This window comes from Oncorhynchus keta, chromosome 31 (genome assembly GCF_023373465.1).
Source record: "Oncorhynchus keta strain PuntledgeMale-10-30-2019 chromosome 31, Oket_V2, whole genome shotgun sequence".
NCBI lineage: Eukaryota > Metazoa > Chordata > Actinopteri > Salmoniformes > Salmonidae > Oncorhynchus > Oncorhynchus keta.
In genome coordinates, this window is record NC_068451.1 from 11,709,218 (window position 1) to 11,724,607 (window position 15,390).

The following is a 15,390-nucleotide window of genomic DNA, read 5'->3' on the forward strand; positions in this document are numbered from 1 at the left end:
TCTTCAGGACACTATTAAGCCAGAGGGGTTGGGTTAAATGCGGAAGACACATTTCAGTTGTTGGCATTCAGATGCACAATTGATGAAGTACCCCCCTTTCCCAACCATAAGATCAAGATTGAATGGAAGTGGACTTGATACTGTATGGACGTGGGGCTGCTGCAATGTTGAAATACTGTCACCAGAGGGCAGTAGTGAGGTCAAAATGGACATCACTATTTTTTTTATCAAAAAACTATCTAATTAGATTGATTTAGCCTATAGTTTCTAAACATGTGTGACAATCAGAGTTGTCTTAGTCCAACTACGAATGCTTCCTCTAGGCTTCCTGTCAAGTCTCTTCATTTACAGTGCCGTATTAGAGTATTGTATTCGTGCTATGACATTTAGCCTTACATATTACATTCAGTAGTCTAACAATTAATAATATAATAATAATATATGCCATTTAGCAGACGCTTTTATCCAAAGCGACTTACAGTCATGTGTGCATACATTCTACGTATGGGTGGTCCCGGGAATCGAACCCACTACCCTGGCGTTACAAGCGCCATGCTCTACCAACTGAGCTACAGAAGGACCACCAATTACACACAATATGTTTTTTTTAATCAGAAAAAGAAATGGTCTAAAGAAATACATCATTTCATAAATTACGACTGAATATGTACTTGTAGAGAGATAACAGAAATCATTCAATCAAAATGTGAATTTCTCCCAGTGAATAAGAAAAAGACATTCCCAGCAGAGCTAGAGTTAACCCCCAAATGACATCACCGCTCACTCCCACCTCCCTCTCTTCCCTCCTCTCCATCCCTCCTCCCCGTTCTTCCCCTCTGCCCTCCCCCTGCATTAATTCCAGTATGAAAGGAGAGTGTCTCACCAGCGGTCACACTCCAGTAGGCAAGCAGCCTCACAGCACATTCTGACCATCACACACAGGCTTGGAGAGAGAGGGAGAGAGCGAGAGAGACCGAATCAGCACCTCACACACATTGCCAGAACCTGCTCGCTCCAGGGTGAGGAATTCTTTACTTAAAGAAATTTGAATTACTCAACCAGCATTACTATCTATCCTCTCTCTCTGACATGGAGCTCCACCGCCTCCGACACCACCACAGCCACCGGACTGACGACAAGCTCCAGATGCTGAACCTCAACCAACGCCTGGAGACCTACCTGGGCCGAGTGAGGCTGCTGGAGGAGGAGAACAAGCTACTATGCCAGGAGATCCAGGCCCTGAGGGGCAGCGGCCAGGGGGGGCGGATGGGCCTGGAGGACAAGCTGAGCCTGGCCAGGCAAGAGGTAGAGGAAGTCTGGAGGGAGAAGGATCGGGTGGAGCTGGAGCTAGGGAGCCTGGGTGAAGAGCTCCACGTCCTGGGGCTGCAGAGACAGTGGGAGGCGGACGCCCATGGGGAGGTGAAGAAGAAGCTGGCAGACAGCAGGAAGCAGATGGAGGAGGAGAGGAGGGCTCAGATCTGGTTAGGAGAGAAGGTGAGCCAGCTAGAGAAACAAATCCAGTTCCAGATAAAAACCCACCAGGAAGATGTGGCCGGCTTCCAGGCTACACTAATCCATGTCAGACCTGCACTGCCACCCCCTCCACCCCAAACGGGCACCCAGCTGCCCAGCCTCCAGGAGCTGGGTGAGGAGTACTCCCAGATGGCTGTCAGGGCGTGGCATGAGGCGGCCATGGTGTTTCAGGGCCAGGTGGACAGCCTGGACGAGTCTCTAAACCAGGCCAGAAACCGGTTGGCCCAGGTGGGCCAGGAGAAGAATGAGAGCCAACTGAAACTTCATGCCCTGGAGAATGAGCTGCAATCAGCCCAGGATAGAAGGCAGTGTCTGGAGAGGAGTGTGGCCAAACAGAGAGACATGCAGAGGCAAGAGATACAAAACCTGCAGGTAAGAACAGTTAAAGTAGCGGACCCTGGTCTTTGGTGTGGGCGTATTTATGGGTGTGGGTTTATTCATGTCAATATCTCATAACTTTGTTAACAGTGTCATTTGCCAACTCAATCATAAAACAGTGTCAATTAGATTATTTAAAACTCCTGTTCACCTGAACCTGAACTGAGCCATATAAGTGAGATTCCTAACCATACTATTAAATTCCATATCGAGTTATGCTTTAATAATCATGCATTGTTTAAAACATCTTGAGTGTGTTGTCTGAATGTGACTGCTGTCTGGAATTTAGGACCTTCAAATGATTTCAGTCCAAAGACAAATTACAATGTGCTTCGTTGTGTATCTTGCCAGTTAATTGAGACAGCTAAAGCTGCTTCCAGTTGAGCAAACCAGGGCAAAACAAAGTGTTTCAAATGTCAGTCATAGCAGAACGTTTTTCAAATGGACATGGCCCAAAATAAAAACAGGAACAATATGGTAATTTTATGAAAACGAGGTGTTTTTGTCCAAATGAGTCTGATGATATCTATGACGTAGAAACATACCAACGCAGTATCTCTGAGAAGGCTTATATTGTGCTCCCTTTCATTTGAAATGCTAATGAAATGTTTGGACAGAAACAGCATGTTGGACTCGGCCTAGGCTGGGGCTCTGGGAATTAGTTCCAGGTCATTATTTGTCCAGAAAGGTCAAAAATCCACACTGGGGCCCAACCATTAGATGCAGGGAACACAACATTGAACATTCTATGTTCTATGCTGGTCATAAGCTCTTGCCATGGGACCAGGAACCATAATTTGGTGCCTTCAATACCTGTCCATGTGCTATGGTTGGATAACATCAATGCCATTTCCAATCAATTCTCTTCCCTTTTCCTGTTCCACAGGCCCATCTGGACGTGTTGGAGATGGAGAAGGGGGCGCTGGGAAATCAGATTGACACTCTCCTGACAGAAAGTAGGGGTCTGCTGCAGCTGAAGACGTCTCTGGGCATGGAGGTGGCCACATACAGGTACGGTACATGTCACTGTACATATATCAGAAGCTACAGTACCTCTCTCATCATATCTTTAGCACAAAACTATAGACATTTTGGGCCAAATGCTAAAGGGTAACTAGTAAATCATGCATTGATGTCAATTGGAGCTTTGCTTGAAAACATTACTTGTACACAATGATCTCAAGTTGGACTTCAGTCTTTACTAACTTGTTTATCTTCACAACCACTGATCGGATAGACCATGACAGATGAAAGTATGTTGATGGCCATCCATCCAGTTATTTTACTTATCAACTGTAGAGGGAAAGGAGACACAGAGAGGAAGCCATGAAAGACTATTGGCACACAGCCAAAGGTGATAAGAGGTAGTGTCATTTTTTTCATGTAAGAGAGACGTGGGAATTTTCAAATAAAAGTGTCACCTCGAGTTGGTTTGAACTCTGATGAAGGCGGCAACGGCTGAAAAAGCGACACCAAGCCCACGCATGTTTGACGTCTGCAAAAGAGCTTGTCGATCAGAATATGAAAATAGTTATTTTCCAAACATGTTCTTTTTCTTTTTACTTTTCTACCGATTTGTGAGAAAGTCGGTATTATTAGTCCCCATGTCCATGCTGATTTAGATGTCTAGTTTATCACATTCAAAGATGGCTTTTCAACTGGAAGTTTAGACTGAGCCCCATCACCCCTCCCCCTGTGAGAATGTGGAACAATATGTAGATGCCCAAGGCCTGTTGTCCAATAGGGCTCAGCCGTCTGGCCCAAAAGGTCATCCCCTTGAAAAGGCCAGTCTCAGCTGTCTTGAGCAGGGTAACTTTATATGGGCCTCTATAGTGGCGCCTTTATCTTTCCCTTGGTCTCTTCCCCCTCTATAGTGACCCCAAGGTATCAGCAGGGGATGACCAATGTATGAGCTATGGGAGTCTAGAGGAACAGGAATAAGAGGCAGGGGGAGAAGCAGACAGCAGGTCTCAAAAGAGATTTCGTAAATTCATCAAATTCATATTATCGGCACCTATACAGTACATCCCAACGCGCAATAGAGCACATTGAGCAACACTTGGAATGTGATTCTGGGATCATATTGGGATATACATGTGCACCAGTTTCTAAGTATTGTTTCATTAGAGATGCTGGTTTGAATGTGTGTTGGAATGGGCATGGTCCACATCTGAGAATACAAATGGTATTAGTTCTGCTTGGGCTCATCAGAATGTCAGGGCATGCATGCCTGTATTTTAGGCTGTGAGTATGTGAGAGGGGGAATTGATGGCAGTGGTATACACAGCAGATGGCTCGTCAAATGACAATGTCGTCCCCACATTTCCATAACAACAGATCTCATGTTGGCAACAAAAGCCCTCCCACTTCACTCCTCTCACCCCACCCTATGACACATCATTTCAGAATACCCCCTTAGTGTGGCCAAAGTACACATTATTTTGGTTATTCGTCACATTAGTATTCAAGCTGCTTCTAACCAGGACATACGATTTTCTAGATAGTGTTGCAAACAAAATGTTACATCACTTTCCCTTTATGAATCCTTCTCTCGTTTGTCTGTTATTTTCCCTCAGAGCTTTACTGGACAATGAAAGTCTGAAGGGGGATTTCTCTTCAACAAATCAGCTAAGGAGTACCTACATCTCTGGTAAATGATCACTTCATACAGGAATCTGCCAGCTAGATCAGTGACTGTGTTGTAGTACAACATGATATTGATAGGTGTCAAAGCCAACACCTCCATGACATGTACTCCTGTTGCTGTATAATTGTACTGTAAACCAAAAGGAATATTCCTCATACTTAAGGTGGGCGAGTCCTGACTCTGTACTGTACAGTGTATATATTCACATTAGACCAAAACGAGTGGGGGATGGTGTGGGTTGGTTAGGGGGCTGAGCTAGACGCTTTGTGCTCTGTAACGCAAGCTACCGAGAGTCCCCAAAGGTCATTGAGCCATATGGCTTTACTTTCCGGTAATTCAGACTGGAGGGGAAGGAGGTCATGATCAATATCTCTCCATTACTGTCTAACCTCTGTTCAGGAGAACATGTCTCCTAATATTGCCTTTGGGATGGGGTTTCGAGATCTCTGTCAACCTAAGATAAAACTGAAGACATTTTGGAATAGACAGAGATTGCTTTTTTGTCTTACAATCAAAGCATTGGTGAATGTTTCCTGGTATTGTTAAGATTATTGTCAGTGTCATTTCAACCTTATTGATGTCTATCTACAATAGTCCCTGGCCTGTGGCCTACCCATTACCATTATGCATGGTCTACCTATTCAATAATCTTCCTATGTCATTCACAGATGGAGTGCCCAGCTCCCGAGGGGTTAAGCAAAGCTTCCAGACACAGCTGGCTACCAGTCACATGATCAGGCCCATCTCTACCATCCATAGAGCAAGCCCACGATCCAATGTGACAATGATGTCCGCATCACCAATCTGGACTCAAAATCGGGTAACCCTGAATGAAACACCTGAGAGTTGTCGAAAGACAGGAGACTTTGGCGTAGGGTCCAACCACCAGGTAAGTTGTTCAACGCCTTCCCCCAAAGTACCACAGGACGGAATTTCAGTCCACCCCTTCAGTCCCCAAGATGTCCATAAAGAAGTCAACTATGCTGAGCCTCTCTCACCTCCCACTGAAGAGGCAGGAGCTGATGTTGTATCTTGGCTTGGATCTGACCACAAGGAACAATCCATGTGGGATTTGGAAAAGGAGGAAGAGGATCAGAACATAGTCAGAACCTGGTTTGCTGAAGAGAAACCCGTTCTGGAATCTGCCATGAGTCACCGGGTCGAGACCAGCTTCAGTATGCCAACTGTGTTCAGCACTGATGCTCAAGAGCTCTACAGCCCTTCAGTGAGCTATGAGAGAGCAGGTTCGGTGACAGGGGCACATTCTGCTTTCTCAGCGAATGATGATAATGATGTACCTTTTGAAATGTCTTTTGAAAAAGAGGAACCTCTACTAGATCTGCCTTATGGTCCCATGAATGCATCGGAGGAAAGAGATCTTGAAACAGCAAAGAAAGATGCTGAATGGGCGGGAAACGAAGGCTTGGAATCTGAAACTGCATCAGTGCTAGAACAAGCATTTGAGACCTTCACAAGCAGTCAAGCTTTTGAGTATGGGGCGGGGAAAAGTTACAACAAGCCAATAGAGTTCAACCAAGAGGACAATATGTCATATGAATCCACTCAAGCCTCCCACGGTTCAGAAGAGGCATTTCGCCATATTAAAATACTGGAGGAAGATGTTATTCATCTCCCAAAAGAGGATGAAAATGATATGTCTAACAAACATGAGGAGCAATTGGAAGATGAATTGCACCCCTATGGGTATGGTAAGGAGGATCGTGAAAGATTGGGAGGATTCATTAAGGAAAATGATATGACAGAAAGAATCGATAAGTTCAACCAAGAGGAGATGATCTCATATGAATCTGCTCAAGCTTCTCACTGGTCAGAAGAGGTATTTCACCATGTTGAAAGAGTGGAGGAAGGTGACATAAATTTCACAAAAGTGGATGATGAAAATGATATGTCTAACAAACGTGAGGAACAACATGCACTGAACCCCAATGGGGAGGTAAAGGATGAATGGGATAGAGTGGGAGGGTACAATGAAGAGAATGGAATTGGAGAAAGAATGGATGATTGGAAAGAAGCAAAGTATCATGTGAAAGAGGAAGAGATGTGGAATAACAGAGAAACCCAACCCAATCGGTCTGATCAAAAGTATATACCTTCAAATGAAGAGAAACAAAATCAATTCGAGCAAGAGCAAATACCTTCAGGCGGAGAGAAACTGAATCAATCTGAGCAAAGGTATATCAATTCAAACGGAGAGAAACTGAATCAATCTGAGCAAGAGCATACACCTTCAGGCGGAGAGAAACTGAATCAATCTGAGCAAGAGCATATACCTTCAGGCGGAACTGAACATATCCGACAATGACAAAGAGGATCATGATGAGGCAAACTACTGTCAAAATAATTCTGTTTCATGGAGGGCTGAGCTAGAAGGCGACAGCTATGCTCAGGACAACACACTAGCCGCCACACACCCCTTGATCCGTTACAAGAGTGACGAGACGGATGTCAACACTCAGGCTTCACACATGGGCGAGAGTGACTCCAGTGATGGTGAAGAGGACAGGGAGGTTTGCCAGACAGGAACAGACACCTGGGGCGAAGGCAAGTCCAAACAGTTTGACACCATGGAGGATCTGTATGAAGAGTCAGAAGGGGATGTCATAGATCAGGAACGTAACATGGGCTACACTCACCAAGAGGACGTGGATGCTAGCCAAACAAAGGAGCATGCTACACAGGAGAACGATGAGGAGAATGCTGTAGATCAGTTGATTCAGGAGGCGGAAGATGAGCAATCCTATGAGGAACTTACAGAACCTGGAGAGTACTCCATGGTGTGCTCTGATGAGGACTATAATGAAGAAAGAATTGATAGATTGGTGGAGCAAGAGCTTGAGAACTTATCTATATCCAGTTACAGTGAACACTTTACTGGGCAGATGATTGAGAGCGAGTCAGTACTGAGTCTTCAAATTGAGTCTCACACTGAACTTAACCAGACACAAGACATATTATACAGTGAGGAGGTAGAGCAGATACACTCAGAGAGACTGAATCAATCTGAACAAGAGTATATACCCTCAGGCGGAGAGAAACTGAATCTAAATGCACAAGAACACATACCCTCAGATGGAGAGAATCTGAATCAATCTGAACAAGAGTATATACCTTCAGGTGGAGAGAAACTGAATCTATATGCGCAAGAACACATACCCTCAGACAGAGAGAAACTGAATCAATCCGAGCCAGAGTATATACCTTCAGGGGGAGAGAAACTGAATCTATATGCGCAAGAACACATACTAACGGACGGAGAGAAAATTAATCAATCCGAGCCAGAGTATATACCTTCAGGTGGAGAGAAAGTGAATCTATATGCGCAAGAACACATACCCTCAGACAGAGAGAAACTGAATCAATCCGAGCCAGAGTACATAACTTCAGGTGGAGAGAAACTGAATCAATCCGAGCCAGAGTACATAACTTCAGACGGAGAGAAAATGAATCAATCCGAGTCAGAGTATATACCTTCAGGTGGAGAGAAACTGAATCTATATGCGCAAGAACACATACCCTCAGACAGAGAGAAACTGAATCAATCCGATCCCGAGTATATACCTTCAGACGGAGAGAAAATTAATCAATCCGGAGATAAAGAGAAAATTAATCAATATATACCTTCATGCAAGAACACATACCCTCAGACAGGAGAGAAAATGAATCAATCTGAACAAGAGAATATACCTTTAGGCGGAGAAAAACTGAATAATCTGAGCCAGAGTTATAATTTCAGGCGGAGAGAAACTGAATTAATCTGAATATGCCTTCAGGAAGAACACATACCTCAGACAGAACAAGAGAAATACCTGAAGAGAACCTGAATCAATCCCAGATGATATATACACTGGATCAGAACATATACCCTCAGATGGAGAAAATGAATCAATCCGAGCCAGAGCATTTACCTATACTAAAACAATCTTCATAACTTCAGGCGGAGAGAAACAGAACGTGAATGCAAAGAACACATACCAACAGAGCCCTGAACAAGAGGATATATAGAGACACTGGATCATGCAAGGACAGAGAAAATGAATCAATCCGAGCAAGAGAATATACCTTCAGGAGGAGAGAAACTGAATCAATCTGAACAAGAGAAGATACCTTCAGGCGGAGAGAAACGGAATCAATCCGAGCAAGAGAATATACCTTTAGGCGGAGAAAAACTGAATCAATCTGAGCCAGAGTATATAATTTCAGGCGGAGAGAAACTGAATCAATCTGAACAAGAGAAGATACCTTCAGGAGGAGAGAACCTGAATCAATCTGAACAAGAGAAGATACCTTCAGGAGGAGAGAACCTGAATCAATCTGAACAAGAGAAGATACCTTCAGGAGGAGAGAACCTGAATCAATCCGAGACAGATGATATAACTTCAGGCGAAGAGACACTGGATATATGTGAGCAAGAACATATACCCTCAGATGGAGAGAAAATGAATCAAACCGAGCCAGAGCATTTACCTTCAATCAGAGAGAAACTAAAACAATCTGAACAAGAGTATATAACTTCAGGCAGAGAGAAACAGAACGTGAATGCACAAGAACACATACCAACAGACGGAGAGAAACTGAATCAATCTGAACAAGAGGATATAACTTCAGGCGGAGAGACACTGGATATATGTGAGCAAGAACATATACCCTCAGACAGAGAGAAAATGAATCAATCCGAGCAAGAAAATATACCTTTAGGCGGAGAAAAACTGAATCAATCTGAGCCAGAGTATATCATTTCAGGCGGAGAGAAACTGAATCAATCTGAACAAGAGAAGATACCTTCAGGAGGAGAGAAACTGAATCAATCTGAGCAAGAGAATATACCTTTAGGCGGAGAGAAACTGAATCAATCTGAACAAGAGAAGATACCTTCAGGCGGAGAGAAACTGAATCAATCTGAGCAAGAGAATATACCTTTAGGCAGAGAGAAACTGAATCAATCTGAACAAGAGAAGATACCTTCAGGCGGAGAGAAACTGAATCAATCTGAGCAAGAGAATATACCTTTAGGCGGAGAGAAACTGAATCAATCTGAACAAGAGAAGATACCTTCAGGAGGAGAGAAACTGAATCAATCTGAGCAAGAGAATATACCTTTAGGCGGAGAGAAACTGAATCAATCTGAGCCAGAGTATATAATTTCAGGTGGGGAGAAACTGAATCAATCTGAACAAGAGAATATACCTCCAGGTGCAGAGAAACTGAATCAGTCTGAGCAAGAGTGTATACCTCCAGGTGCAGAGAAACTGAATCAGTCTGAGCAAGAGTGTATACCTCCAGGTGCAGAGAAACTGAATCAGTCTGAGCAAGAGTGTATTTCCTCAGAGGTTATGTATTCGGTGCACTCTAGGATTCCAATGACATCTGATCACACATCTCTTAGAGAAGGTTCAGTAGAAATATCCAAAGAAGAATATTTGGCTCAAGGTAAGGTATTCAGTGGGGGACTGGGAACTGAAGCTGTACCAGACAAAATAGAAGGACAGGATGACCAGAACCTTTATATGTCGACTCATGCAGACTTCACTGAAAGCCATTCTATCTACAGCAGTTTAAACAGCAGGCCTGAGAGTCAAACCGACATGAACAACTTGGATATAGAAGAGTCCAACAGCACAGATGATGAGTCGCCAAATGCAAGCCAGTATTTGCAACCTGTCACCAAAGCAAATCTAACTGCAGATCAGGAAGACTTGTTGGATGTGGCAGTCTCTCACTATGAGGATTGCAATACTCTTATTAAACATTCTGCAGAAGAGGTCACTAGCTATCAGGCAAGTAATGAATGTCTTCAGACAGATGAATGGGAAGTCTTAGAAAGTCCAAACAAACACCTGGAATCTGGAGATCCTTTTGCAGGTCACAAGAGAGACTCCAAAACTGACAGCGAAGGCCGGGACCTCCACAGCTTCCTCAGCTCTGGTGTACACAACAACTTCTGGGGTTCCAATCTGGAGACAGGAGCCCCCTATCAACCGGATGAGCCATATGACCATGTGACCGAGCTACCCAATCAGAACCTAGCCTTGGCTAACAACCTATCTTGGGTGGATTTGGAGAATCCACAGGCAACTAATTGGAACACAAAGATGGACAGTGACACACTTAAAGCTTCCACCCTTGAAGAAGAGGACAAACAGATGCCCTCACAGGTGAAGCAGCTGGTTTGTAAAGATGTGGTAGAGGGTGTGAATGTTACTTCTGAAGGTTCTGAAGATGGAGACTCCTGGTCATCTGGGGAAGAATAAGAACAATTTCAGCATGGTTTCTATAAGGAGTAAAGTAGAAGTAACAAGTGTTACTGAGAGTGTAAAACTATTTACATTTTACAGGCTTTGAATTTGAGCATTGATTCACATAGATCCTCACAGTGGAAAGTAAATGAAACGATAATTTCATCCAAACATGAATGTACTATGTCACAGAATGTCATGACAATTCAGTGCTCTCCGGGATCCTTGGGATGTCCCTGCCCTAAACCCTAACTATCACCATAATCCTTACCTACACCATTTAAAATGTCAACTTCAATGGGGTAGGGACGTCCCAAGGATGCGAGATAGCACAGACCGTCAAATATTTATGCTGTTTTCAAAAACCAAAAAGTTGTGCTTTGGTGCACACCCTGCTGGCACTAACCACCAGTGTACCTACTCAATTTCAAGACATTGAGGGCCATTTTTTATAAGTTTTACAAATTGATGTTTGAATAGCATTTGTTTATTTTGCCTCCCCCCTTTGAAGAACAAATTAAAAACCAAAGAAAGGACATTTGAAAGTCAAAGCATTCCAAACTGCCATGAATTGATAGTTGATTTGATTGCACTGATTGAAGGAAATCAATCAGAGCAAAAGTCAGAACCAAGGTATTTCACTGCACAAGACCTGGGAGCTTGTTTTTTCTAGCAGCAACATTTTTTAAAAACATCTTAAGTCCATTTGATAAGGACTCCAGCTGTGCCTTCAGAAGGTATTCATACCCCCTTGACTTACTCCATTGAATAGTGTTATTTATGATTATCATTTGATATTTCAACTCACACACTACAAGCAGCAAATCAAATCAAATTGTATTAGTCACATGCGCTGAATACAACAGGTGTAGACCCTACAGTGAAATGCTTACTTACGAGCCCCTAACGACAGTGACTGTTTAAAAAAATACAGATAAGAATAAGAGATAAAATTAACAAGTAATTAAAAAAATAACAATATATACAGAGGGGTGCCGGTACAGAGTCAATGTGCGGGGCACCGGTTAGTTGAGGTAGTATGTACATGTAGGTAGAGTTATTAAAGTGATTATGCATAGATGACAACAGAGTGTGGCAGTGGTGTGGAGGGGGGGGGTGAATAGTCTGGGTAGCCATTTGTCTAGATGTTCAGCAGTGCATGGTTTGAAATCCCAGAAGAACAGTTTGCCTTCATTTTATTAAAGCGTTTCACAACACAGTGTCACAATGTATAACTCACATACAATGAAACAACATGGTACCATATTAGTTATGCTTTGTTCACGATTACAGCAAAAATAAACTTGTGTTGTTCTTTGGCTAGTGTTCTCTCTGTAGAAATGCACGCAAAAAAAACATACCTGGAAAAATAAAACAAATTGACAAATATGTTTATACATTTTATTTTTTGCTTAAGAACTGTGTAGGACTTATTTCACGATGCACGTTTGATATTACTCTACATTGAAATATTTACAAAAAGCTTTTGAAAAAGTAAGGGAGAAAAACAGAAATATAAACAAATAAACACACCACGGTCCATTGTTTTTGGTTTATTTAACGTTTATTTAACTAAACAAGTCAGTTATTTTACAAGGACAGTCTATTATCCAGGGTATGTGTCTCTTCTGATAGAGGAAAGACCAGCGCACAACGGGTTCTGAGAATAATTATCCAGTGTCTGTTGAAATCTGGATGAAGCTTAGAGGAAAGTATACCCTTAGACCAGGCCAAGAAAACAGCTGGCTTCTCCCTCAGCATCGATCTGTTTCCTCTGTGTATTACATTAAAGTGAGTGAGACCCGGGGGCGGTGTGGGAGGTGAGATTTGGCACCATCCCAGCTTTACTGACCTCAAAGCAGGCTAGCTAACAAAGCCACACTGGGCCCTCCATAACAAACAACCATCCCATGGGAAGACCGAGGGATAAAATGGGCAACAAGGAACAATGGATCACCTCCCCTCACCACCTCCTCTTCCCGCCTCACGGCCTTCTTTCCCCCTTTTTTTGTCATTCATTAGTCAGTCTTCAGAACAATGTTGGCTATTTTAGCTGCCGGTTGCCTGCTCACTGCCCAAGTCTGTGCAATGACTGATTGAATAAAGGGGGAAACCACAGCCATTCACAGAGAGAAAGGCTGGGTGCTGGAATGGCATTACGGCAGCTGTCTGGCATGCTCTTATTCTCTAATGTCTATGGCTCCCAGTCAGCCTTATAACTAGCTATGGCAATACAACTTTACACATTCCATTCAGGGAATAAGAATAAACTAACTAGGTTATATAGGCACAAGATGATCTACAGTATATGAAATAACAATACTTATAGAAAGAGATGTTGTGGATGGACAAGCTATGTCTATCCCAGGAACACATGCCCAGTGCTATTAATAGAAGAATAGTTTCCTGACAAACAGCCAGGATGACCATATCTGATGCAAGAGGCTGAAAGTGCTTGGTCACTATGTCCGGCTGCGACCAGAGGCGCCATTTCAGCTGGGCCATTCTGGCTAACCTGGGGGGAGGGGCTCAGCTGCAGGGCTGGTGTGTGTATGTGGATTTGACACAGGAGGGATGTAAAACTATACCAGATCTCTACAGGGAGTGTGTTTGCTCTCCTTCGACAACCATCTGTCATCCATTATTCCCATTCTGTTGATTTACTCCATGTGACGGAAGACCTGTAAAATCAGACGGAGGAAGGGGTGGCTCCTTAGCTGGCCTTCCTTTTCTCTGTTCTAAAGTTTCAACTGGCCCACCCCTTGCAAACAATGGGCTATAAGGAAAAGAAATGTTATACGTGCCATGTTGTAAACAGAATAGAAAGATATATTCAATCAGTGCAACCTGATGCATATACAGTATGTACTCGTTCTGTTAGACAAATAATTGTATGAATACATCACTAAGGACAAGTGCCACTTACCAAGGACAAACGACAAAGCACTTTAGACAGAGCCGCATCTGACAGGGTTTGACTCCAGCTGCTATCTCACAACCACATCAGCTGCTCCAAAGAATGTGTGAATCATTCTCACAGAAAAAGGTCCCCTTATGACGAGATAAGGTCATGTCTGGCAATCAGCAACTGGGTAACAGAAATAATCACACACGTCCAGCCAATGACCTTGATTGCAATAGTGGAGCCACACCCTGGCTCATCGCTGGCCACGTGACACACACACACACACACAACGTAGCTTGCTCTCCGTAAATAGTGATAAAAGGATGATATAGAAGTAGGTTGCCGTTTATTGTCATGAGTCTTGTCCTGGAGGCAGAACTGAGTGATTTCCCCTTAGGCCAGCTGCAAAGTCAAAATTGGCTAAATTGTAATAATTAATGAAAACAACAATGATATTTTTGGTATTGATTTAAGGTTAGGCATTAGGGTTAGCAGTGTGGTTAAGGTTAGGTTTCAAATCAGATTGCATTACTTTGTATTACACTCTGCAGAGCTGCCTCCAGAATAAGATTCATGACAAAAAACGCTAACCTGCAAGGTATACTGCCACAGACTGAGTGGTCTGGATTAGACATGATTATTAGTTGGCCATTGCCACTGGAGACAGAAGTGTGCGTCTGAGACATGTGCTCATGGGCCACACAGGACAGAACAGCTGCCACTTCCAGCTGACACTATGGTCAACTGTCTGGAGGAGGGGAAATTACAACCCCACCACATCGCTCCAATCCTCTTGTCTCGTTACTTCATCTCTCTCTCATTCAGAAAATTGGGACTAAACAGGGTCTTATTTATTAACTATTTGTTTACTGTGCAATTTAAATGTCCAATGATACATTTAGAAACTGAAATCTTGCACTTCTTTAAATAAGTAGAGATTATGTCAGTGGAAAAGTTATCATGCAGTGAATAGACGCCTCAATACAACATTTCTCCATTAGAACTCTCCCAAGTCTCTCCTTCCAAGTCCATTTGACTTTCTCTTTCCCTCCCATGAGTTATGATTTAGAAACAGAAGAATTTTATATCAACATTAGTTTTATTTGTATTAATCTTAGTTATGTCATTCAAATACCGTGGCATAGTGTCTCACATAACATGCAGTTTAAGTCAATTAAGTTTATCACTTCGCTTGCGAAAAATGGAATGCTTTAAATGTGACTCGAAATAGTAAATTATTTCTAGAAACATTTCCATTTCATAAAACTAAGACAAACCAGAACAAATTTGGTTTAGGTTTAAAATAATTCAGTAGATCTGAATACGTGATAATGATGCCCAAAGCATTACCAGCACATGTGATGACATCTTATGGTGAAAATACATCATTCCACTTCACAGATCTCTGGCAGTTAATAAACTACTCTCTCATTAGTCCCATATTGTCTGTCACTTACCTAACATAGCTGATAAATCACGTTTCAGAAAACTTTTTTCAGAAAACAAGTTTGTATTGATAAATGATCATGTTTTGATGGTGAACAACACAAATGCACATTCTAATGTAAATCATAATAACAAACCAAACCTTTTTGTAGGTCAACTTGTCTATTTAATATATAAAATACCAGAAAACATACGCAAAAAGGGGAGGGTAAGAAGGGACAAATGGA

At 42.7% G+C, this 15,390-nt stretch overlaps 2 protein-coding genes and 1 long non-coding RNA gene across 4 annotated transcripts; 2 read left to right on the forward strand and 1 right to left on the reverse strand.

Annotated features, from left to right (window-relative positions):
- The first annotated feature begins 874 nt into the window (after positions 1-874).
- LOC118364435 (nestin-like) lies at positions 875-6,887 on the forward strand. Its single transcript, XM_035745966.2, has 4 exons — positions 875-1,905; positions 2,798-2,922; positions 4,488-4,561; positions 5,227-6,887. The coding sequence occupies exons 1-4, from the start codon at positions 1,090-1,092 to the stop codon at positions 6,879-6,881; spliced, it is 2,670 nt and encodes an 889-aa protein (XP_035601859.2). The 5' UTR covers positions 875-1,089; the 3' UTR covers positions 6,882-6,887.
- LOC118364436 (nestin-like) lies at positions 6,887-11,765 on the forward strand. Its single transcript, XM_052489587.1, has 2 exons — positions 6,887-7,693; positions 9,770-11,765. Exons 1-2 carry the CDS (start codon positions 7,045-7,047, stop codon positions 10,825-10,827), a joined length of 1,707 nt encoding a protein of 568 aa, XP_052345547.1. The 5' UTR covers positions 6,887-7,044; the 3' UTR covers positions 10,828-11,765.
- LOC127914292 (uncharacterized) lies at positions 7,744-9,685 on the reverse strand. 2 transcript variants are annotated; one of them, XR_008087914.1, is made up of 5 exons: positions 9,539-9,685; positions 9,359-9,448; positions 8,684-8,728; positions 8,048-8,137; positions 7,744-7,867 (listed from the first exon to the last, which is right to left on the reverse strand). It is a non-coding gene; the product is annotated as an uncharacterized LOC127914292 (long non-coding RNA). The 2 variants fall into 2 exon arrangements; XR_008087915.1 differs by lacking the exons at positions 9,359-9,448; positions 9,539-9,685 and adding an exon at positions 8,881-9,123 and having other exon boundaries at positions 8,684-8,790.
- Positions 11,766-15,390: the final 3,625 nt, after the last annotated feature.

What these genes read in the sequence shown, in the direction of transcription:
- LOC118364435 (XM_035745966.2), top strand. Translation starts at nt 1,090, where the DNA reads ATGGAGCTCCACCGCCTCCGACACCACCACAGCCACCGGACTGACGAC. An exon ending in AAGAGATACAAAACCTGCAG is followed by an intron (nt 1,906 to 2,797) that starts GTAAGAACAGTT and finishes CCTGTTCCACAG; the next exon opens with GCCCATCTGGACGTGTTGGA. An exon ending in ATGGAGGTGGCCACATACAG is followed by an intron (nt 2,923 to 4,487) that starts GTACGGTACATG and finishes ATTTTCCCTCAG; the next exon opens with AGCTTTACTGGACAATGAAA.
- LOC118364436 (XM_052489587.1), top strand. Translation starts at nt 7,045, where the DNA reads ATGGGCGAGAGTGACTCCAGTGATGGTGAAGAGGACAGGGAGGTTTGC. An exon ending in ACAAGAGTATATACCTTCAG is followed by an intron (nt 7,694 to 9,769) that starts GTGGAGAGAAAC and finishes ATATACCTCCAG; the next exon opens with GTGCAGAGAAACTGAATCAG.